At 34.3% G+C, this 23,046-nt stretch overlaps 4 protein-coding genes across 6 annotated transcripts; 1 reads left to right on the forward strand and 3 right to left on the reverse strand.

Annotated features, from left to right (window-relative positions):
• Window positions 1–1,375: 1,375 nt before the first annotated feature.
• Window positions 1,376–4,094, reverse strand: LOC106360749 (F-box/LRR-repeat protein 10). The gene is made up of 4 exons (XM_048739611.1): window positions 3,674–4,094; window positions 3,381–3,586; window positions 3,205–3,298; window positions 1,376–3,013 (listed from the first exon to the last, which is right to left on the reverse strand). Exons 1-4 carry the CDS (start codon window positions 3,866–3,868, stop codon window positions 1,565–1,567), a joined length of 1,944 nt encoding a protein of 647 aa, XP_048595568.1. The 5' UTR covers window positions 3,869–4,094; the 3' UTR covers window positions 1,376–1,564.
• A 5,880-nt stretch (window positions 4,095–9,974) lies between these two features.
• LOC106360752 (NAC domain-containing protein 6-like) lies at window positions 9,975–11,428 on the forward strand. The gene is made up of 3 exons (XM_013800406.3): window positions 9,975–10,374; window positions 10,452–10,720; window positions 10,796–11,428. Exons 1-3 carry the CDS (start codon window positions 10,218–10,220, stop codon window positions 11,207–11,209), a joined length of 840 nt encoding a protein of 279 aa, XP_013655860.1. The 5' UTR covers window positions 9,975–10,217; the 3' UTR covers window positions 11,210–11,428.
• A 174-nt stretch (window positions 11,429–11,602) lies between these two features.
• Window positions 11,603–19,098, reverse strand: LOC106360751 (probable inactive receptor-like kinase BSK12). Its single transcript, XM_013800405.3, has 9 exons — window positions 14,798–19,098; window positions 14,588–14,723; window positions 14,253–14,386; window positions 14,081–14,147; window positions 13,912–13,997; window positions 13,581–13,769; window positions 13,345–13,500; window positions 13,132–13,245; window positions 11,603–13,046 (listed from the first exon to the last, which is right to left on the reverse strand). Exons 1-9 carry the CDS (start codon window positions 15,059–15,061, stop codon window positions 12,792–12,794), a joined length of 1,401 nt encoding a protein of 466 aa, XP_013655859.1. The 5' UTR covers window positions 15,062–19,098; the 3' UTR covers window positions 11,603–12,791.
• A 240-nt stretch (window positions 19,099–19,338) lies between these two features.
• Window positions 19,339–22,549, reverse strand: LOC106360754 (ubiquitin domain-containing protein DSK2b-like). 3 transcript variants are annotated; one of them, XM_013800410.3, is made up of 10 exons: window positions 22,120–22,535; window positions 21,330–22,034; window positions 20,859–21,100; window positions 20,666–20,779; window positions 20,494–20,549; window positions 20,183–20,214; window positions 19,906–19,995; window positions 19,658–19,815; window positions 19,530–19,569; window positions 19,339–19,435 (listed from the first exon to the last, which is right to left on the reverse strand). In XM_013800410.3, exons 1-8 carry the CDS (start codon window positions 22,367–22,369, stop codon window positions 19,667–19,669), a joined length of 1,638 nt encoding a protein of 545 aa, XP_013655864.2. In that variant the 5' UTR covers window positions 22,370–22,535; the 3' UTR covers window positions 19,339–19,435; window positions 19,530–19,569; window positions 19,658–19,666. The 3 variants fall into 3 exon arrangements, with proteins under 3 accessions (XP_013655864.2, XP_013655863.2, XP_013655865.2); XM_013800409.3 differs by having other exon boundaries at window positions 19,339–19,569; window positions 22,120–22,549; XM_013800411.3 differs by having other exon boundaries at window positions 19,339–19,569; window positions 19,906–19,989.
• Between the last annotated feature and the right edge of the window lie 497 nt (window positions 22,550–23,046).

Consider the following 23,046-nt stretch of genomic DNA (forward strand, 5'->3'; position numbering starts at 1 on the left):
TATACATATTATATTTTTTTTGACATCGTATACATATTATATATGTACAATACTTACAATGTAACGCGGATGATTATTCTGATTCTCGTTCAGCTACAACCATGGTCGATCTTTGCATTTGTTATCTTATTTTTCTTGTAATCAGGGTTGAACGTTCGGGTATCCATTCGAGTTCGATTTGAAACTATTCGGGTTTTAAAGATTTTTGGGGTTAAAAATTTCAGTTCCATTCGGAAATTTATAAATTTTGGTTTGGGTTCAGTTCAAATATTTGTGGATTTGGTTCGGATTCGGATAACCCATTAAAATTATTTTTATAAATTAATATATACTTTAAATTTTTCAAAGTCTAAAAATAAATTAAGATATTATATATAAATTTGAATAATATATTCTAAAATACATAAACTTAACATATAAATTGGTATAGCTTAAATATTTAGATAGAAAATCAATAGACATTTGAAGTATTTTTGGTGTTTTGAGTTTTGTTTAGATATTTTAAACAGTTACTTTTGACTATTTGTATATATTTTCAAATATTTTGAACAATTTTAAAATATCTTCTATATTTAGATATTTTTATATATTAAATCTAAAAAATAGTAATATTTTAAGTATATATTTCTCGGATACATTTGGGTAATCCGAAACACTTCAGTTCATATTGAATTTAGTTATGATTCTCTAAATACCAAAATTTTAAATCCGTTCAAATATTTAACTAATTTCCATTCTGATTCGACACAATTTTTTCAAATAGGATTTTTCGGATTCGACAAGTTTCTTTGGATTCGAGGTTTTTACCCGGTCCTACTTCTAATGAAATGACAAATTTTTAATTATAAAATAATCTTGACCTGCGATTTTTAAACAACCGCCTCTATTTTTTCTCTCACATTTATTTCTAAGTTTTGAATCATTTTTGGCTCTATTCTTTCCAATCTTCGTAGATTTAACAAAAACCGTGATTTTTAACGTAAATCATAACAAAACGAAGTTTCTTCAAAATTTCCGAGTTAATGGTCGATTATGGTCGAATCGCCATGGTTGTCGGCCGTTGCACATGTAATCGCCGCCTAGCCGGCTGACCTACGTGATCCCAACAGTCCATGTGTATGTGTATCCATAATACATTTTTCTTGTGTGACCCAACAGTACACGTGCTCCAGATATTATATTAGCTCAGCCACGTCCCTTATTCCTTCAACACTTTACGAGCCAACTGCTAATTCTTCTCTCTGGCCTTTTACACTTGACGGCCTCTGCGCTTATAGTGGTATAAACTGGTGGATGAATTCATTTACACTACAATGAATTCATTTTAATTAACCCATCTCTAAACTTTTAAGTTTTAACAGAACAACACCACTTTCACTAGATATCTTTATTCAAATAAACAATACAAAAGTTTAAGAGAGATGCGGTGATTAGCACAACAAAAATAATTAAGAAAAAAAATACTACAAGCAAGTGGCTAAATATGAAGAGAATTGGTGTTAAACATATAGCTTATAAGAATACAAGATTGCGTACCTATTATAAACTTATAGTTTCAGTATTATCATTCTTCTTCTTCTTCTTCACTTCCTTCATCATCACTCTCGTCTTCTGCATCCTCCATCTCAACATCACCTTCATCTCCAAGAATCCACTGCTCAAGCTGATCTTCCTCCGCTTCCATGTGCTGCTGTATATCAGCAGAGTCCCAGTCGTCTTCCCCATCAATTCCAAGCTCTTCTCCGCGGCAAGAGACCTTCAAATGCGGTCGTCTGCTCGCCAAAGCATCTACAATATCTCTGTTCACACTCCCAGTGATCCCTAACCATTTGAGCCTCGGGAAGAACGGTTTCTTCAGCCATTTGAACGAGAGCTGAGTTATGCCGCCGCAGTCATAAAGATCCAACAGACACAAGCTGCTCCCAGGACACTCGTCTTCGTACACCCGTGTAGACGCAAGAGCCATGACCGAGGGATCGCCTATCAGTCTGCATTCTCTCAGCTGGAGCTTTGTGATCGGAGCTCCGGATTTCGCCAGAGCGAAAACGGCAGCATCAGTCAGGTTAGGAAGATTGGACACGTCGAGCTCGCGGAGCGCTAGCTTCGAGGATCCATCAAACAGAGTGGTCATGAACTTGTCAGTTAAGTTTCTGCATCCCCTGACGGATAGAGAAACCAGAGAATCCCAAACTCCTTCTTTAAGGTAAGAAAGCCCAATGTCACTCACATCAGTGCCATCAAGAAGCAAAACCTTTAGTTTCCGTAGATGCGAGATGGCTTGCAAGGCTTCATCCCTTATGTTTCTGCACCCTCTCAAATCAAGACTCTCCAGCTTCAGATTCGACGCGAGGTTTCGAACAGCGTGATCCGTGAGAAGATGGCACCTCCTCAGGCTGACGTGGCTGAGCGAGAGAGCAGTCGCTAAGACATCGTGGAAAACAAGATCGGTCAGTTTAGGTCCGTGGTATACGCTAAACTTGGAGAGGCTAGCGCAAGAGTGGAGGATGGTCTTGAAACCAGCGTCCGTCACCCGGCAGAACCCGCCGAGACAAATGCTCTCCATCCCCAAGCATTTGCCAGCAAGAAACAGCATCCCTTGGTCGCTAACTCGGCGGAAGTAAGCAGAGTGAAACTCCTGGCTACGGATCAGAGAGAGGCGCTTCAGCTTGCCGTTTTGGTTGATCTCCTGGAGGCCGAAGTCCGTGAGGTCTGACAGTTGCCTCGGATCCTCGAGAGGCGCGTCTCTCAGGTCCAGATCAATCAACGACGAAAGAGAATTAGATATTGCCTTGACAACAGCGTCGGTGATACAATCAACAGAGAGGCGCAGCTGCTGGACGTTTTGGAGCGCGCGGCCGCCGCTGTCTTGCCCAGTTGATGTTAGTAGCTGAGTCATCATCCTTGAGGAGATGTGTCCAAGCTCAAGATGGGTGAGTTTATCAGAGGCCAATCCGAAAATGCGGCCGTCATCAGGACGTAGGTATAATGAGAGGTCAAACATAAGTGCTAAGACCTGCCAAAACAACATGATTCCATTACACAACGCTAGAGATATAATTAACTTCAAGAAATATTCTTTATAACGGTTGTGACGGATGTGAGAAAAAACAGATTAACAGAACGATAAACAATAAAGAAAGACACGTGGTTCACCAATAGGCTACCTCCAGGAGGGCAAAGAGAGACAAAGGCATTATTACAAACCTCTAAATGAGAGCAACCGTTCAGCAAATCTTCAAGAGCACCGCGACTAACTGTTCGACCAACTTTCTCTGCTACAGAGCCCAAACAGAGTAGCCTAGCAAGGATGACCAATTCGTCAGAAGAATGAAAAGATTTTTGATAAAGAAGATGCATCAATAAACAACACACACAGAGACCTTAGATCCTTGCATTTCTTTCCGATTTCAGAGATGAGATCTCCACTAAAATCGCGGCAGTTGTGAAGAGAGATCTCCCTAAGGGAAGGACGTGCCAGCACGTCAATGGCTGAGTTCCCAAGGCGTCCACAGTCAAGCTTAAGGCTAGAGAGTTGCTGATTCGGAAACAACAACGGTCTAACCGTTTCCATTGACAGTGAAACATTCTATAAAAATTAAATTCTAAAGTCAATTTAACATAATCTTTACTCATATAATATAAGTTGAAGGAGGGAGAGGGAGAGGGGACTTACGAAGAGGTGGAAGTTGGGAGTGAAAGTGAGGACACGAGAGACGCAGCTTTTGAGTGTTTTGCAAGTGGAGGCCAACGAGCAGAGAGAGGCCACGTCGAGCTTCGTCATGATTGTCTCCAGGAGAGCCGCTGGTAACATGTCGAGGCTTCTCTCTTCATCGAAACCGTCAGCATCGAGGACGACGGTGGTAGCCATCAACGGAGTCTCTCTTCTCTTCTTTGCGGAAACAGTAGAGATCTTTCTATGGAGTTTTCGGGTTCGATCTGATCCCGAAACCGGATCCACTTAACAAGGAAATTAAACATATTGATTCCACCCAAAACGGCAGCGTTTTATGAGAAGAGAACGAACCTTCCTAAAACGCTTATCCATGTGAGCATGGCGGTCTAGTTCCACCCGTAAAAGGCCGGGTCGGGTCCGATTGGATCGTTTACTTTTTTAGTCGTCTATAAACTGCTTTACCTTTGCATCCCCTACTATTCTTACATCAATCAACTTCGCTCGTTTTGGCAACATTCCCTGAACACACATTGTAGTTCTTGTCAGTTTGCTTTATCTTTTTTTATCTTACTATCATTTTCGTGTTAGGCTTTACTAAATGACGCTCAAATGTCTGCTTATTGCTAATATCTATGAAAGTATTTTACCGTCTCAGCATGATGAAAATCATCCGCGAGAAATATCATTCCTTTGTATGAATTTTTAGAGTTTAAGACCCCTTGGAGATTCAACGGATACTAAGGTTAATCACTCTTATACTTGTTGATGAAGAACATATAGAGGCTTTTTTTTCTAAATACCACGAGGTTTGGGAACCAAGCCCATAATCCATCCTGATCTGAAACCACAATGTCTAGTATTAGTTTTTGGTCCCATCAAAGGATTGGGGACCTCTGACACAATGGTCAAAGATATGATGTTAACATGGATAATTTTACGCATCTAAAATTAACGGGATCGAACATGGGTATAAATTTTAAAATCCATATTTACGATGGATAAATACAAATGGGTATTGGTGTACCCATAGTTTTTCAATTATATAAAATTAATATTTTTCACCAATAAATTCAATACTCATCATTTGCTTGACAATAAGTTTTTCAGCTATAACCACAAAAACGAGTTTTTCTGTCAAAACAACAAAAACAAATTTTCACGCCAAAAACTGGAAAACGAGTTTTTTCGCCAAAAATGAGTTTTTCCACCAAAAACAAAAATGAGTTTATGCTAAAACCGTAAAAATGAGTTTTCCCGTAAAAAATCACAATACGAGTTTTCTCGCCAAAACCGCAAAAATGAGTTTTCCTACTAAACTGTTTACCGCCAAAAACTGAAATATATATTTTCCACCAAAACAAGTTTTTACGACCACAATTGTAACATGAATTTTCTCGTCAAAACCACAAACAAGTTTTTCCGCCAAAATCGGAAAAATGAGCATTCTCGCCAAAACCGAAAACACGATTTTTCCAAATAAACTGGAAAATGTGTTCTTTTCCAAAAACTGTAAAATGAGTTTTCTAGCCAAAACCGAAAAACTAGTTTTCCCGCCAAAACGATAGTTTCCACAAAAACGAGTGTTCCCAATAAAACTGCCAAATCAAATTTTCTCGTCACAACTGAAACAAATAATTTTTCGCAAAAACGAGTTTTACTGCCAAAACCGTTAACGAGTTTTCCGCTAAAACGAGTTTTCCTGTCAAAATCAGAAAAATAGTTTTCCGCCAAAACTCGAAAATAAGTTTTTCCTCCAAAAATGAAAAATCTCTAATTTGTTTGATTGTATTGTTTCTCACATGTAACCTAGAGTGACATATGTTTTCAGTGTACCAGATTTTTTAAACCATTGATGCCCTTTCGAGGGTTGATTTAATATATACAATTATTATTTAAAAAAATTATTGATTTATGCATAGATATAAAAATTATCTTTTTAATGGTATATAAAACGTATAATCTGATTATGCATACAAAATATATTTAATATTGTACATAATTTTTTTAGAACAAATAAAATAGTAATTTGTTTGGGTATAAACTGGGTCGTGTTTTTGTGGGTTGGGCTGAACTGAGTTAGTTTACCTTACATTAACATCCTTAGTTATATTTTATATCTTTCCTCAAAACAAACTCTTGCTGCGACTTTTTGTAATCATGCAGAAATTATAGTGGTTCAAGAATCTTACGAGACTGTGCATGTTTTAGGTATATGACTCGCCACATACAAAAAGCAAACAAAGTACTTAGTAAGAAGGAACCGACAAAAGTATCAAAGAAGGTGATATCAAAAACGACAGAACAAAACATATCCCTTCAAAACATATCCTTCTAAGATTTTTTTTCGTATGTACCAAAAAATAATAATAATAAAGAAGTGGACATCTATTATATCTGTTCATGTGATAATTTAGCTGATTTGTTTACAAATGAGCTTCCCATACATTTTGAAAAATCATTCATACTATCATGATGCATTAACTGCGTGATCTTTAAAAAAGTTTGCTCATCATTCTCAGAAGAAAATTGCAGTAATTAATAATATTATGGCACTTCGAATTGAATTTTTTTTTCTTTGTCATGGTTTTCATCCTAACATATTTTCTGTTTATCTATCTGCAGACTCCCTTCCACGTACTAAAATATTTAATTAGTTCAACTGCAGTACTAATAGAGTAATCTATCCCTTGCTTTTCAACGTAAGATAATAACACGAGTTAGCTTTTCAACGTCAGATAATAACACGAGTTATTTAGCTTTCTTTTTCTCACTTTACACTCCTCTCTGGTTGTTTAATTCCAAAACAGAAAACACACACACACATATATATATATATCCTCACTTAGTAATAAATTTTCAACAAATGTGATACAACAGTTTTTGTTAAGCAACGAGTTTTATTTTAAGACTGAATGGTTTCTCATCTCTACGGAATATACATTGCAGTAACATATATCTTAGCCCTAGGCAAAATATATGGATCCGAATATCCTTAACCGGATCAATCCAGATCAGAATTTTAAGGTATTGAATCAAATTGGTTTCAATCCAACATAAATATTTGATCAGTATTTAGATATGAAGAATCGGATCCAAACCTGAAACGAACAAAAAATAATGGATAACCAAAATATAGAAATATTAACATATATATATATATATTATAATTTAAATATAAAATTAAAATAAGAATTTCAACAATTTAGTTATTTTAGATAATTAAATATTTTTATTATTTTAAATATTTTTGAACACGTTTGAATTAAAAACCCAGATCTAATCAAAAACATTTTTGGTTCTTTAAACAACACTAGACCCTGATCCGCGCGCCAGCGCGGATATAAATTTTTGGTTTTTGGTTATTTATTATATTTAACTAAATGATGTATTTGTAATATTTGATGTATTATGTTTACCAAGTAAATAATTTTTTGGCATCTTAAACCATCTATTTATGACGAATATTCGATATCATATAAAAAATAGAACAAACAGACGTAATTAGAAAATTGTAGACGATATATAAAAACAATGGTTATTAATGTAAAATATGAAGAAATATTGTATTATGACTTATTATGGTATAAAAGATTATAAATTAGTTATAGATGTTTAAAGAAAATACAATGATTTTTAAACTTCTATGAAAAATTTAACATATAAAAAAGGGCGATGATTTAGTCATCAAATTGTAAATAATTTTATAATTTTTTTAATAATAAATTATTTGTAATCTTTTCGTTAAGATAATTATTAAATGTTCATAACATTAATATGTTAAAAGACCATATTATGAAAGCCCATGAGTAACCGTTTTTTTCGGGAAGTGTAACAAAAAAAAATTAGATTTAACTCTTCATTTTGTTTAAGTTCTATGTTGGTAAAAGATTAAAAAAAATCTCTCTATCTTTTTTAATGTTCAATTTGAAGCTTATTATGCGAAAATCATACGCAAATATAGGCAGTTGGTTGGAATCTCTATATTTTTATATTTTTATATTCTTACAAATTTTAAATTTATTGTTTCCTATCCTGCAAGCAAATATATAACCGAAGTAATAGATCAATTAGTTGTAATCAAATATATTCTTATAATTAGTGTAATTATAATTACAATTTCTATATTTAATAAGTACATTAAAGATACGACATTGAAGATATTATGTTTTGATTAATAGAAGATATTAGATTTTGAGTTTTTTTTTATTGATTTGTTTTTTTTATAAAGCTTAGAAAATCAATAGGATGATTGGTTGGTTGATACATCCTATAAAGAAAACGAAAATTATAGGTGGTTTGAATATTGTGCATCGATCTATACATGATGTAAGTTGACTATATAAAACTTGAGCATGATCATTTCAAACTAAAGTATAGGAAGGTTATATGCATTTGTTATATTGTAGTTAATATTTTTTAAATATTACATACGTCAAGTGATTCACGTTTTCGTAAAAATAAAATTCAAGTTCATTAATGGACCGTACTCGTCCGTAATAAGCTACACTAAATATGATATATTTTTATATTTATTTAATGACATTAAGTTTAAATTTGATTAAGAAAAATTCATGAATTTAACTGAAAAAGACAAACATTAAAATATGTAGGTTCATTCAATGACATTAAGTTTAAATTTGATTAAGGAAAACTCATAATTTAACTGAAAAAGACAAAGATTAAAATATGTAGTTTAATTTAATTCTCAGTGACATAGAAGTGTAAATAAATTAGAAAACTTATGAATATTTTTTAATAGGTACTTCTCTTTTAATAATATAGATATGAAATTATGAACTGATTGTTCACAACATATCTGATCCATAATTAGAAAACATGTGAGTGATATAAAAAAATTGTAGGACCAAAATATCTAATACCCAAAGTATTCTATCCAAACCCAATCCGATATCAGAATGTCCCCCAAGGCCCAATCCAATTCATCAGTCACTTATGTTACAAAAAAATCCTCCTTACAGTTTACATACTTTACACTTTACACAAGTTTGTTTTTACTTTTGATGTACTATATGATAGGGACTTCTTAGGACCTTCATATTTGTGTAATTTCGTTGTCTGTTCTTTGTCGGCATTTCTAAGAGCACCCACAACCACAACTCCTTAACAATAAATCCTTAACAATAAATTATTATAATAATATGTAGGGCCCAAATATTTAAGAATTTGTGGTACAATTATCTCTTGAAGTCCTAATTTAAGGATTTCTTTTCTGACAGCCTCTTCACTGTGCGCGGGCTCCACCGCCGCGTGGGAGCCCACAATTGGCCAATCTTTTTATTTTTTTATTTTTTTTTAAATTCGGATGAAAAAAAAAGAAAAAAATAAAATATTCTAAAAGTTGTTGTTAAGGATTTGTTTTTAAGGATTTATGGTTGTGGATGCTCTAAGATTTTTCCGCAGTTTCCGAGAAACCTTTATATGCTACTAACATACATTCCTCAAGCCGCACTACTTGCTGCTCACGACTATTTATTGTGGTTTGTTCTTATATTAAGGTTGGATAAATATTTTTTTATTTCTGAAGTCGACCTTCATCTTCATTTAGTACTCCATAGAAATTTACGTACATTTACTGAAACATGCATAGTAAAGAAAATAAATTAAATCCAATTTTGTAGTAAGGTGTTTGACAGTTGAAACTTTGATCATGAACTTTTCAAGTTATCTATTCTTCCATTTTTCTTTTGTTTTAGATACTTAACAAAAATTTCTTGACCACATAGCCGTAAGTTTTTGAGGTGTTCTGGATAATTAGACCGGAATAGAAAAACTAACGAAACAATGAAGTCTATGAAAAACACCCAAAACAGTTAGTTAAGACTAAAATATATACTATTTTTCTGAAACGGATGGAATATCACTTTATATTACCTTAAAATAATAGTATGTAATTTACAAAGTTATATTATCAAAGGAAAAAAAAGTTTATTCATCTTTAATGCGCTTTTGTCATATTGGTTTATGTTAATTAGCACTTAGAAGAAAAAATAATAAAGTTCAAGGTTCTGTCCCACAGAGGAAAAAGACTTCCCGTCTTTAGAGGAGACTTCAAAAGTCAAGCCTCAGATTAAACTAAATGGTGGAAGTCCCACGATCAAAATACACTGATTCTTTTGGGGCACCAAAGCTTCTGGTCCAAAACCTCAAGACCCTTTCTACGATAAAAGCGCGTGGGCTCCATTCACTTTGATCAAGACCTTTCTCTTTCTCAGTAAACATCACAAACGTCTAAAAGTATGGACATTAAGAAGAAACTACCAACACATTAAAAAATTGCAAACATGACTTTCAAAATTTAATATGTTAAATCCTGCCTCCACATCTTCCTCTTGACTTGGTCTGCTCCAATAAAACATAGCCCCATGGCCCTCATCAGACAAAGAATCTCTCTCATCACATAAGGTCTTAGTGTTATATATAAATAAGCGTTGCACCATTAGTGATATCACCAACAACCTTTTCACTTACAAAGCTTTTAAAGCAACCAAAACTTCGGTAAGCGTCTTTAGAGACAGTGAGAGCTATGTCAAGAGAGATTGAGCTTCCAGGTTTCAGATTCCACCCGACCGAGGAGGAGCTTACTGATTACTACCTCAAGAACATGGTTAACGGGAAATTCTCCAAAGTCGAAGTCATTGGTTTCCTCAACATCTATCGCCATGATCCATGGGACTTGCCACGTATGTACCAGTATACTTGCTTTCTTCATTCATATAAAAATCTTATTTATTAATAAAAATCTGAATTGTGATCACAGTTTTATCGAAAATTGGTGAGAGAGAATGGTATTTCTTTGTGCCAAGGGAAAGGAAGCATGGGAACGGAGGGAGACCAAGCAGGACAACTGAGAAAGGATATTGGAAAGCAACTGGTTCCGACCGTAAGATCATAAGCTTGTCTGAGCCAAAACGTGTGATTGGGCTCAAGAAGACCCTTGTGTTCTACAGAGGTAGAGCACCAGGTGGAAGCAAGACTGATTGGGTCATGAACGAGTACCGTATGCCTGACAATTGCACCTTACCAAAGGTACCTTAAAAAAACAAAAGCTCTGTTATCAAGAAACAACTCTTTTTCTCATCTTGTGTTCTTGTTTGGTCGCAGGACGTTGTGCTGTGTAAGATATACAGAAAAGCCACTTCACTTAAAGTGTTGGAGCAAAGAGCAGAGATGGAATCTAAGATGACTCAAACATGCCCAAACTCTCCTCTCTCGTCTTCGGAGACCATTTCTTACGTTGGAAAAGAAGAAAACTTGATGACGACTTCGTTCCCTTTTCCTCAAGCATCAGCCATGCAAGAAGCAAACAACAACTTCATGCTTCAAGGACATGAAGAGAAACAAAGAGAAGCAGAGACGAAGGAGTCTTCTTCATCACTGAAGCTACCATGTGGAGTCTTGCCATTACCAGAGCTGCAATTACCTAAACAAGGATTAGAATGGGGACAAGACCAGTTCTTGAGTATAAGCCCATGGCTCCAGAATCTTACCCCAATTGTTAACCTACTAAATTTTTAGGATATGTAAAAAAAAAAAAACTCCCAACAGAACTAACTATTCTTCAGTGATACCTACCCTCCTTCACCTGAGCAAAAAAAAAAAAAAAACCTTGTAAGATGCTTGGCTTCAGCTTAAGAATTATCAATAAAAATTGTATTTACTCAGCAGATCTATGTATCTTTTGTAAGTTTGTAACATAAGAAAATCTGATGTAATAAATATTCAAACTTTGAATCATGAACTTCTCATGGATGATAATTTCTTTCGAACATACCAAGATATTCCATGAAGTTTCCGAGAAGAAAACTAGGGTAAAACTCATTGAGTCCTTACATATGTCGAATCAATCGTTGTTGCTCTTGTCCTGATCTGCAACAGATCTTGCTTTGTGGCCTTTCACACTGACTTTAGTCAGTGTGTGGGACCTTGGAAGTGATAAGCCCATCATTGACCATAGACCCATTAGTTTCATCTCATCAGTGCGTGTGACTCATAAATTACTATTCTCTGACACCGAGAGACAGGGGAACGTAAACTTGACTGTTAAATACTTAAATGCGTTTTTTTTTTTTAACTGTATTGTCTTTGTTTTTGGCCACTAGAATGGAGGATTAAGGTTTGATGATATCTCTCTTTTAGAGAGTGAGATTCCTCAAGTTATGGTAATCCATCTCCCTCTTGTTAGAATGGTAAATGGTGAGTGAACAAGAAACATAATATGGAATTCCTACCTTTTCTGAATTTTTTTGCCCTCAACAAGGTCTATTAAATAAAAAATTCAGCCGATTTTAAAAATTAAAAAAATCACTAAGAAAATAGAAGCGGTCAAAAACTCTTAAAGAAAAAGGAAAACGGCACATCGCCTATCATCTAGGGATCTAGGGAGGAAGAGATTCATGTAGGCACATCGCATTCGCATATCTGTCTAGACACATCGCCTATCGTCTAGGCAACCTTCCATCAAGGCCAAAAAGACCTAGTTATCTCATAAACGTTATTATGGCAACTTATCTCTCTTGTAATGAACTATAATTACCTTGGCCCCATATACAGCTTTTATCCGGGTTTATGCAGGTAAAATCAGCATGTACTATCTCTATATTTTATTAATATTTTAATATATTTGAATAATATTTATTAAAATTATATCTAAAATCATATTTAAATTCTAGGAAGCATATTTTGTATACACCAAATAGTATGATAAGAAGATATGAAAGTCAAATATATAAAATTTAGCATTTATATACGGTAGAATCAACCATTTTCATATTTTATATAAAATATATATTCTAAAATAAAAAAAAAATCTAAAAAGAAAAGTTTGTAAAATAATAAAATATCAAAGTCCTAATATTATTAATTTATAAAAAATTTACTGTTAAGTGCAATAAATTTCGAAATGTAAATGATTATTTTCTATCTTTCTCTTTAGAAATCATTCTATGGAAATAAATCTTTTATGTTTTTATATTTTTTCTTGAAATGTAATTAAACAAAACTAATTCAAAATATGGTCACTGCAAGAAGGTAAAATGTTTCAACATTTGTATATCCTCATCTCAGAGTTTACACAGGACAAAAGTATAGATCAGCAAAATCAAGAATCTTGCTTACGGCGCTGTCTTTTTGCTTCAAGAAGAGTTGCTTCTTTCAAAGTATCAGCAGAATCAGTGATCATATTTAATTTGGATAGTGCCACAGACTGCAAGTAGAAGGCGGTTGGCCAATCAGGGAATACTTCTTGCGCAATCATCCCATCGTGAAGTGCTCGATCTGGTTGATTGCAGAATAAATAGCATAGACTACGCCTCGCATAAACACTTGGATACACCGTTCTCCTAGAATCAATGAACTTCGGACAGAAAACATACAGTTATAGAAACAGTATTTTTAATATATGCAAGGTAAGATGCAATAGGGTTGAACATACTAGTTACCTGAGAATAACAGTTAATGGCGGTTTCAAAGTCTTGCTCTAGGAAGGCTTGATCACCGTGTTTTCGAACCTCTTGAATATATTTTGCCTCCTCCATCCATTCTTCGAAAGAGAACTTAGCACATAAACAAACAAACCCATACAAATAGAATAGTAAGCCTTTTGATGCCAGATTAGCAGCAGAATCATTCATTACTTGGTGTGTATTGGTTACCTCGACCACCTCCTTGTCATCTTCATATTCTGCTATCACCAAGATTTTATGAATAGCTGTGAGGTCCATTCTCAAACTGGCCTTTCCTAGTGGCGAAAGTTTATTCCCAGATAACTCTCTATGATGTGCCATTTCAAGCATTGCGTAAGATGGAGCCTGCAAGCAAGAATATCGGTGTTAACATAAATGCAAAAAAGAATATCGAGGATGAAACTACTGTCACAATAATAGATTACATCTGTTTTAGTTTGCAAGGTTTCAAGTGTTCTAACAATGTGTTTTGTGTCGCGACTCTCTCTATCCTCGTATTTCAGACATTTAAAGGCTAGTTTGAAAACTATGGTAGCTTCGTCTGCAGAAAACTTTCCCTTCAAGTTTGGATCAATCAACTCAGCAACATTTTTCCCATGTATCGTCTCATGAGCCTAGAAGCACAAAATTAATAAATGTCAAAAACTGACAATGAAAGATAGTCCAGGGGTTACACTCACAAAGTAAAGACAAAATGATTTATATCCACATATCAGCCTACTTATAAGTAAGAAAAACTTGAACACAATAACTTACATGGCTTGGAGGAATTGGCTTTCCAGTAAGCAAATCCACAAGGATGGTACCAAATCTAAACATCACACTTTCAGGGTTCACACTTCCTACAACCACAATATAGTATCACATTCTAATAATAATAAATAATAATAACAATAATATGAATAGATGATTGAAAATCGATTACCGGTTGCTTTTCGATCATTGTTGGTCTCCTTCATTAACCCAAAACAGGAAAGACATGCATCACCATTCTTCAATATCCATGAAGCAAAAATATTAAAAAGGTGGTCCAGCATCTTTAGACCAGAAGAAGGCATAGCTAGGAAAATGTATAGAGAAGAATCTATTATACATACCTCATCAAACATAATTGAGTAAGCACTTAAATTATTGTAGGATGCAAAGCCTGCACTACTACAGCAATCCAATGCTTCAGCTATAGAATATGCTACTTTCAATCGCACTTCCCATTCCATGGTATGATTTTTCCCTGTGAATAACAATGGAACAAAGTTCAAAACGTGAGATGCTAACAAGTTCTGATTCAATCGATTGTACAAACATAATACAATGATACATGTTAGGTTTGGATCTTTCTAGTCACAACATTTGTTTGTCTTCAAAACCCTCTAAATGACAATAATGTTAAGTAAACCACCAATATATAATGTATAAGAGTCAAAGAACATACGACGGAACAAATGCTTAGCAAGAGTATCATTTGGCATGAACTCGGCAACGAGAAGCCTTTCATTTCCTTCGCAGCAATATCCAATCAAATGAACGAGTCTCTTGTGCTTTATTCCCCCAACTCTATGCGCCTTCTCCTGAAAGACAAACGATAATCAAACCCATCCGTCTCAAAATCGATACAAAAATTTTTCAAACAAATAAAGGATACCACAAATGTCTTAGGATCAGTCCAAGCCATATTATTAAATTTTTTAACAGCGATCAAGCCACGATTCTGCAAACGGCCCTTGTAGACAATATTGGACGATTCTCCTCCGCTCTCTGAAACAACATTTTTCAAACTAAAATTTTCGGTGGCCACGTTGAGATCGGAGAAGGAGAACTTTGTCAATGGTGGATCTCCTTCTCCGTGGTTTTGGTGGGCTCGCTGTTGAGGAACTTCCCCGGACGACAATGAGTGGCAACACCCCATGATTTTTCAGCGGGCAAAAGAAAAGTTTCAAAAGTATTTCTTTTGCTTATTGATTCATAGTAAAAAAAAAACTGATTTCTTATTTGTTTAGTTGTGATCCTTTGACTCTGAGGCTTGGTGTCTCTTTGTTACCAATACAATTGTCTGATTTTATAGCATTAATAACATTGACCATAATATTCTGCCAAAATAAATGACTTTCTATCTTTATTGTCTCCCTCAAGACCTTTATTTATTTCTTTTCTAGGGCTCAGTATACCGATAGCATTTTATAGAGAGGAAAATTAGCAAAACTGTAAGATATCGTTTTTTTTTGTAAATACGCGATAAATTTATGGTAAATGTTTTAGGAAAAAATAGATTACATAAAATAAAATATTGTAATCTCACCTTAAATTTTTTAAGTGCACAAAAACCTCTCCCATTTTTGGGTAGAAACTTGAATTTCTTTTGTATAAATTAAAATAAAAACTTCTACAATGTGGCTATATCATACCCTTTATTTTCATACCATTTTCTTTTCTATTTGTCATTAATGTATTTATGGGTCAACTCTGACCTACTTTGGTCAGAAACAATCAGATAGTTTCCATGTCTGAACTTTGTATTGTGGTGACAAGTATTATTAATTTATTATACATAGCCAAAATTTGCCTAGTCCAAATTCTTGTTTTGTTAAAAATACAATCGGTTTAATTTTTTTGGGATTGATAAGTTTATTTTTTTGGGATTGATAAATTTAATGTTTCATAATAATTTGACTCCAAAGTATTCAACGTTTTACATTTAAGATTTAACATCGAGTAATTATGATAATTAAATCACACTGCTATTTTTAACGCGTGAAACCTTTTCATTAAAAATTCTCATGCATGGAACAATATGTTGTTCATGCATACATCTAGAAAATAAAGCAGATCCAGCCCAGTATGACTAATGTAAGAGATCACGTGTCCTAGATATTCACAAGTAATGGAGAATACATCGTTAAGTTAGGATACTAATTCAACGAACGTACAATTGAGCTCTCACACCAAATTTGCTCAATCCAGGCAGATTGTAGAACAAGAGGAAGAAGGAATTTACAAAGCAGTGTGGAAATTGGATATATCCCTCCTAAGTTGAAAACTTTATGGTGGAAGAATGCGCATACTAGCTTATCAATTGCAGATGCGCTGGTTAAGAGAGGATGAACGGTATGGAGAAAATGTCAATTATGTGGAGAAGCATCTGAAACATTCAATAGCATCATGTTTCATTGTCAAGTATCCAATTTACTTTGGAAATTGACACCATTGAAGACTCCACCAAGGCAACAACTTCAATCACAAACTTTGTGTCACAATCTTTTTGTATTGCTAGTAAGCTATTATGCTGTAAAGCCGATAAAGAGTATATTCTTAAGACCAAAATACTCTTAAACAACTTCGATCACAAACTTTAATTGAGAGTCAATAGAGACCATGTTGATTTGTAAGTCACTGGTAAGCGTTTTCCACCCGCTTGTTGTAAAGCTTCTTGAAACCCTAGGGTGAAGGATTCTAGTGTTTGGCAAAAGTAGCCGTGTCGTTCTTCGAAGCGCCAGTGCGCCACGATAGCAAATATTGAGTTTTAATTGAGAAACTAGGTAATAAACCGCGCCTTGCGCGGAATGTGATTATTAGTTTTGTTATTTTTAATAAAAACATGCTAAATTTGTTTAATTTGGATATCGGTTCGGTTTTAAGTTATTTTTTAGTTTTTAATCTCCTAAAATATAATCATTATTTTAAATTAATATTTATTTTGGTTTGTTCTGTTAGAATGTTTGATTTTTTAGTTTTTTTTGGTAAAAATCAAAAATTACTATTATTTGTTTATTTTCATGTTATAAATTTAAGATAATCGTCATGTCGAACCAATGGTTTTATATCATAGTTTGTAAGCGGATAATAGTTCAAGAAAAAGAAAAGAAAATTATTAAGATAAATCATTTCACTACAATTTGGTCCGTAGTGAAAGAAGCATTAAGAAAAAAAATATTTCAACTTCCAAAAAAAATAGATACTTCAGTGGTGGTAAATACTTATAAGGTGCTCACATTAATGTGCTCATGTATTTGTATGTAAAAGTATATAAGAATAAATGACAAATATATAAAGATATTGTTAATTAATATTAAATGACATTTTTGTTCTAAATAATACATGAAAGATAAAATTAAAATTAATTAAAAATTAAAAAGGCCTTGACATTAGTGAATTGTTTTCATATAAAGAAAAATCAATTGTATCCGTAAATAGAGTTGGGCACAGATCAAATATCTGGGTATTTGGAGGCATTCAAGTCGATTCAATCTTTAGCCACCTAGATAGTCGGTGACTCTGATAACCGAAATGATTTAGAATTTTAAAGAATATCCTATTTGATCTGTAAATAAAATAAAATTTATAAAATAATTGAAAATTTTAATAATAACATTTTATTACAAAATAAAATATTATTTAACTTTCTAAACTTTAATACCTATTATAATAAATTTAATTCATAAAATATTGTAAACTTATATAAACTATATATATATATATAATTCTGTACGAATTTGATATCCGTACCTAAAAATATTGGAATTTGTGATTTGTTTTTTTTTAATTATATTTTAGTAACTGATTTGCTTCGTAGAGTTACAGATATCCATATTTTTTGGTTCAAATCAAAACGGATAACGAATGGAATCAAAATTTAGAAATATTTTGCCTGACTTTATCCGTAAACAATAAAAATAATATATATATATATATATATATAGTTTAGATTTTGATTCGTTATTTTTTTGATTCGAAACGAAAAATCCAAAGTTTTATTGGAACCTTGCATATGAGTTTTATATTAAAAATATAAAGTATATAGTGTGAACACATTTATGAATGTAGTGTGAACGTATTAGCATATTTATTATCAAATCATCGTGAGGCTGCCACGTGTCTATTATAGTGTGAATGCATTTATTATAATGCTTCTCCTTTAATATATAAGGGATTAAATTTTGATGAAATCTTGCACAATCTGATGTAGTAATTAACCGTAGTAACCGGGTTGAGGATTAGATTTTTTAGTCTAAGAATTCTCAAACAAGTCAACTGATGTTGAGCTTGTTGAGAAAGATATATAGCCTAAAGCAAGAGTAAAAGAGCATTATACCCCATAAAAAAGGAGTTAAATTAAGAGCAAATGATTATTTGATTTAATAATGAATAAAAGGCCCTCACAAGCTATGGGATAGTTCTTATGTTATGTATAGCTAAAATAATCATAATGTAAAAGGAAACCTCACTATCTTGTTTATCACGTAAAGGGAAAATACAAACTACTAAAAGAAAATAAGAAAACCAAAGCCAAACTAAAATTGGAACATTGACCACGCTGGATCAGGTTTGCAGAAGAAGCTTTGTTTCTCATAAGATTAGAGAGATTGAAAGTTTTAGGAGACGAGATACGCTTTATGAACTCATGTTTTTATTTCTTTAATCAAATTATGATTCATCCTTGAATTGTGTTTATGCTTTTGTGTATGAGTAGATTCATTGCTAGGTTTTAGGTTTTCAATGGAATTGAAAAGAATAAAATTTAAGACTGTTTAATTAGAGAATTTTTTATTAGAGTTCATCACATGCATTTCTTTTAATTTTTGGACTTGATTGATCATGTTGTTCATGATCTTTGATTAATTAAATGCCACGAGGGTTGATTTGATTTCTTCAACTGGATTTGATATGAGTTATGTAAATTGTTGATTAAATAACAAAAGATTTCAAATGATTTTAATTTTTACGTAAATCTCATGTTCATAACACATGATTTGAAATGGTATTTAGAAATCATTAGTTGAATAACAGAAAATTTTAATAAAAATCCAAAATCTCCTAAAAGTTCAAGTCCAAGACCCCCCCTCCCAAATCATTTCTACACCAATTAAGAGTAAAAATAATCAAAAAAAAAAAAAAGAATTTGACATCGACCAAGAATAATCAAATTTTCTATGCATTTTAAGCTCAAAGTATATTTTCTCCAAGTGTTTCTTTGTGTGACAATATTAATAAAGTTTAGTTTGATTCCAACGATGTTCTAATGAAGTTTAGTTTTGGTTAAACTTAGAACCGGGTACGGTTGACTGGAAGGAATCAAGCCGAAAAAACTAGTCTTTTTTGTTGCACGATTCAGTTCGGCTAAGTGATTATCCTCGATATTAATCCTATGCTGCATCAAAGCCTCTTTGGAATCTCTTAAAGATGAACACATCACAACGAAAATCTATAGGGTAACGTAAATGTAGCCATTCCAAGCTCCCAAACTAGCTCTTACAGAGGTATGCGTTGCAACAACTCAAATAAAAATCTGAAAGATAAAACGACCAAGACCCAAGATATATAAAAAAAGGTTTTTGGGGGGGGAGATGATGGATGAAGAGAAAAAAGATGACCACCAATACCGTATCGATGCAGCTTTTCTATCCACAAGTTTCAGGGATCCTATCATAAAGTATAAAATTATAAGTATTCCAAAAATATCATCATTACTGAAACATATTCAAAGATGATGAATCATCAGTACACGAACCTGCTGCTGCTACTGGCCAATACTTCCCAAGAGCCGTTCTACAGCAGCGTTAACGTTTCCATTGGTTGCAAGCAAAGCCCTTATGTTCTCTGCGCTGTCGTAGAATCCCATTTCTTGTAGCTGCTGCAACTGAGTCGCAAAGCGTTCCTCAGGAGGAACTGGAATCAAACAAGAAACTTGTTTCAGTGGAGTGGAACCATCTCGTAAAATTGCATAAGAATAAGAAGAAGAGGGTATAACAATCTAACCACTGGATTGGTTTGTGCCACTAAGGCCACCAGCACCGAGACTGCCAAACAGATTCATCAATAAATCCATCCCTCCGTTATTTCCTGCTCCTATAAACATTGCGATCGTTATGATTTACTTAATAAGTTTTACATATGAATTATATATATAAGGTAGCAAAGAATACAAAAAGGCGACTATAAGAAAAACAACTAAAGCCTTTATTATAATTCAGATACGGATAATAACTTTACGAGTGTTGACAGAAAAAAGTAATAATAATCATTTTACAAGTACCTGCGGCAGCAGCACCAGTTTGCCCTGGTTCCCTACAGAGAAGATGGATTAGATTAGGAACATGAAATATCAACACCCTGTTAGCTTATTTCAACAATTAAATTGCTTCACAGCCCTTAATAAAAGTTAGCAACGTTAAGCTCAGTAAAAGATACAAGAGTTGATGCATTAATCATGATGATTAAATCCATATATTGCTTAAGATAAAGATCATTTACCACCAATATAATTATTCGTTTAGCTAGTTGTACCATTGTCTAAAGACAACATTGCACAAAAATACAAGATATATAAAGGATATCCACACTTACTGGCTGGTCGTATTCCTATTCTGAGAGGAAAGTAATTGCTGTAGAGACATCATTTGCTAAAGACCAAAAAGATACAATCCATAGCATTAGGTTAAAGAAACTTCGCATTTGGTAATAGCTTATAGATACATAGATGTTTCTTTGGAGAGACCACATTGGAGGCCCAACTGACCTGCATCATCTCCGGGGAGCTAAATTGACGAAGGAGATCTGGGTTCTGCATCATTTCCCTCAACTGAGGATGCGAATCAAGCATACTTCGGAGCTGTGGGTTGAGATTGATTAGCTGGAAACCAAGGGGAAACATTAAAGACATGTTCACAATAGCAACACCGTCTTAAGCACAGGTTTAGCCTAGGTGTTACCTGGTTCACGTATTGTGGATTGGAAAGCATGCTTTGCATCATCTGGGACATGGCTGGATTTTGCAACATCTGGTTCAACTGAGAAGCATCTGGAGTGGCACCAAGAGGTGAATCCGCTCCAAGCATACCCAGTCCACCAAGGCCCCCAAGCCCACCAAGTCCTCCTAGACCACCAAGACCACCAAGTCCAGGGCTTCTCGCATCCCCACCAGGATTTGTCCTTCCTGGGGCGTTTGTCTGTCCTGTAAAGTATCCCACAATATTTAACTTAGAAACAGCCCAAGAAACTTACTTATAACAACTAATAGTGAGAACTATATGAACTAACTCAACAGTTTATGATACACATTACACAATATCGCTCATGAACCAGTGTGGTAAACATAAACTTCCATTTCTTATAACCAAGTCACTCTTACTGTTATCAAAAGACGAGTAATCACACAGGACAATGAGAACACAGTTTCTTACCAGCAGTAGCACCCCAAGGATTAGGAAGTGGGTTTGCATTCGGAATACCATTTCCTGTCCCCGTTTCAGCATTAGTAGAACCATCGCTACCTTGTGTAGCAGTAGTAGTAGTAACCCCCTGGTTCCCAAGGAGAGCAGCAAAAGGATTAGAAGCCGCATTGCTCCCAGCGTTCCCGGACATAGTAGTAGCATTCATGAGCGGCTCCTGAACATTCTCATACATACGCCTCAGATGGTTAAACCCCTCAGGCATAGACTCAATATTACTCATGGCCCTATCGGTATTCCGCATCATCTCACGCATCAGCTCCGGGTTCCTCGCAGCTTCCAAAGTCTGCCTGAGGATGCTAGGGTCGTTAAGCACGTGGCCAAGCTCAGGGTTGCGATCAACAAGGTCACGCATCTGAGGGTTGCTCATGATAATACTCCTCATGAACTCGGGGTTGTTCATAAGATTCTGGATGGCTGGGGAGTTCATCATGTCTCTAACCATGTTAGGGTTCTGAGCTAGCTGCTGCTGAGCCTGCTCAAGATCCGGTGGTGCTCCGAATAAGCTCCCACCGCCCAAAGGGTTGAATCCAAACAAAGATTCTCCAAGATTCGAGGTATTATCAGTGGTTTGGTTAACAGGAGCAGAAGGAGGTGGTGGTGCTGAAGATGGCGCGAAGCCTCGAACCATATGAACAGTGTGATCAGCCTGCAAACCTATACAGATACGATTTCAAATCAATTTAATCCACAGAACAATTCAAATCTACAAAACGACGACGAATCAGGAAGGGCCCCCCACCGTAGCTGAGAAGAGTCTGATCGTCCTTGAGGATGCGACCTTTGTAAATCAACCGCTGCTGATTCGCTGGGACGTCGCTGTTCTGCGCCACCAGCTCTTTGAAGGCTTCCACCGTGGAATCGAGGCTCGTGCTCACGTTAAATTTGGATCCGTTAGAGCATCTGACGTTGACGGCCACCAGAGCTCCTCCTTCTCCTTCGCCAACATCAACAGCGGTTAGCGGCTTACTCGAATCTCCTTCTCCACCCATTCTAGGTTTTGGATCCTCCGCGAAATCGATCGAGAGCTCTAACCCTAGGATTAAAAAAAAGGATTCAACGAAGACGAGAAGTTGTTAAAGTTGGGTTATGGTAGATTTCTTGAGGAAAGGGATATGTTTTTTATTTTTCTTTCTAAAGGTCGAATAACAAATGAGAGAGACGAGAGAATTGTAGACAATGACTTATTGTTGCCTCTGAACGGTTCATGGTACTTCAATTCTAATTTCGGTCCAGTTTTGGTTTAGTTTTATAAAAAATTATATTTTATGTTAATGATATATATTTAAATTTATAACATTTATGAATTTTAATTTATATAATCAGATATCGAATTTACTAAACCATTAAAAATAACTTTAGTATTCTTGTTTTTAATAGAATGATTTCCTATTTTATTTAACTATTAAAATTAAAAAAGATTGTTATACTTTTAAAAATATAAGCTAAAATAATATTATTAATAAATAATATTTTTATAAACATATTTTTACATAAATAATGATATTTTAATTTGACAAAACTGTAAAAGTCAAAACAATTTTGATTTAAAACAAAATAACAAATTATTTAAATTAAAGTTTAAATGTTATATCGTATCAATAAATCATTTATATATATCATTAGTTGTATCATATATTTATACATATCAATACTATAAACTATTAGG

This window comes from Brassica napus, chromosome A9 (assembly GCF_020379485.1).
Source record: "Brassica napus cultivar Da-Ae chromosome A9, Da-Ae, whole genome shotgun sequence".
NCBI classification, from domain to species: Eukaryota; Viridiplantae; Streptophyta; class Magnoliopsida; order Brassicales; family Brassicaceae; genus Brassica; species Brassica napus.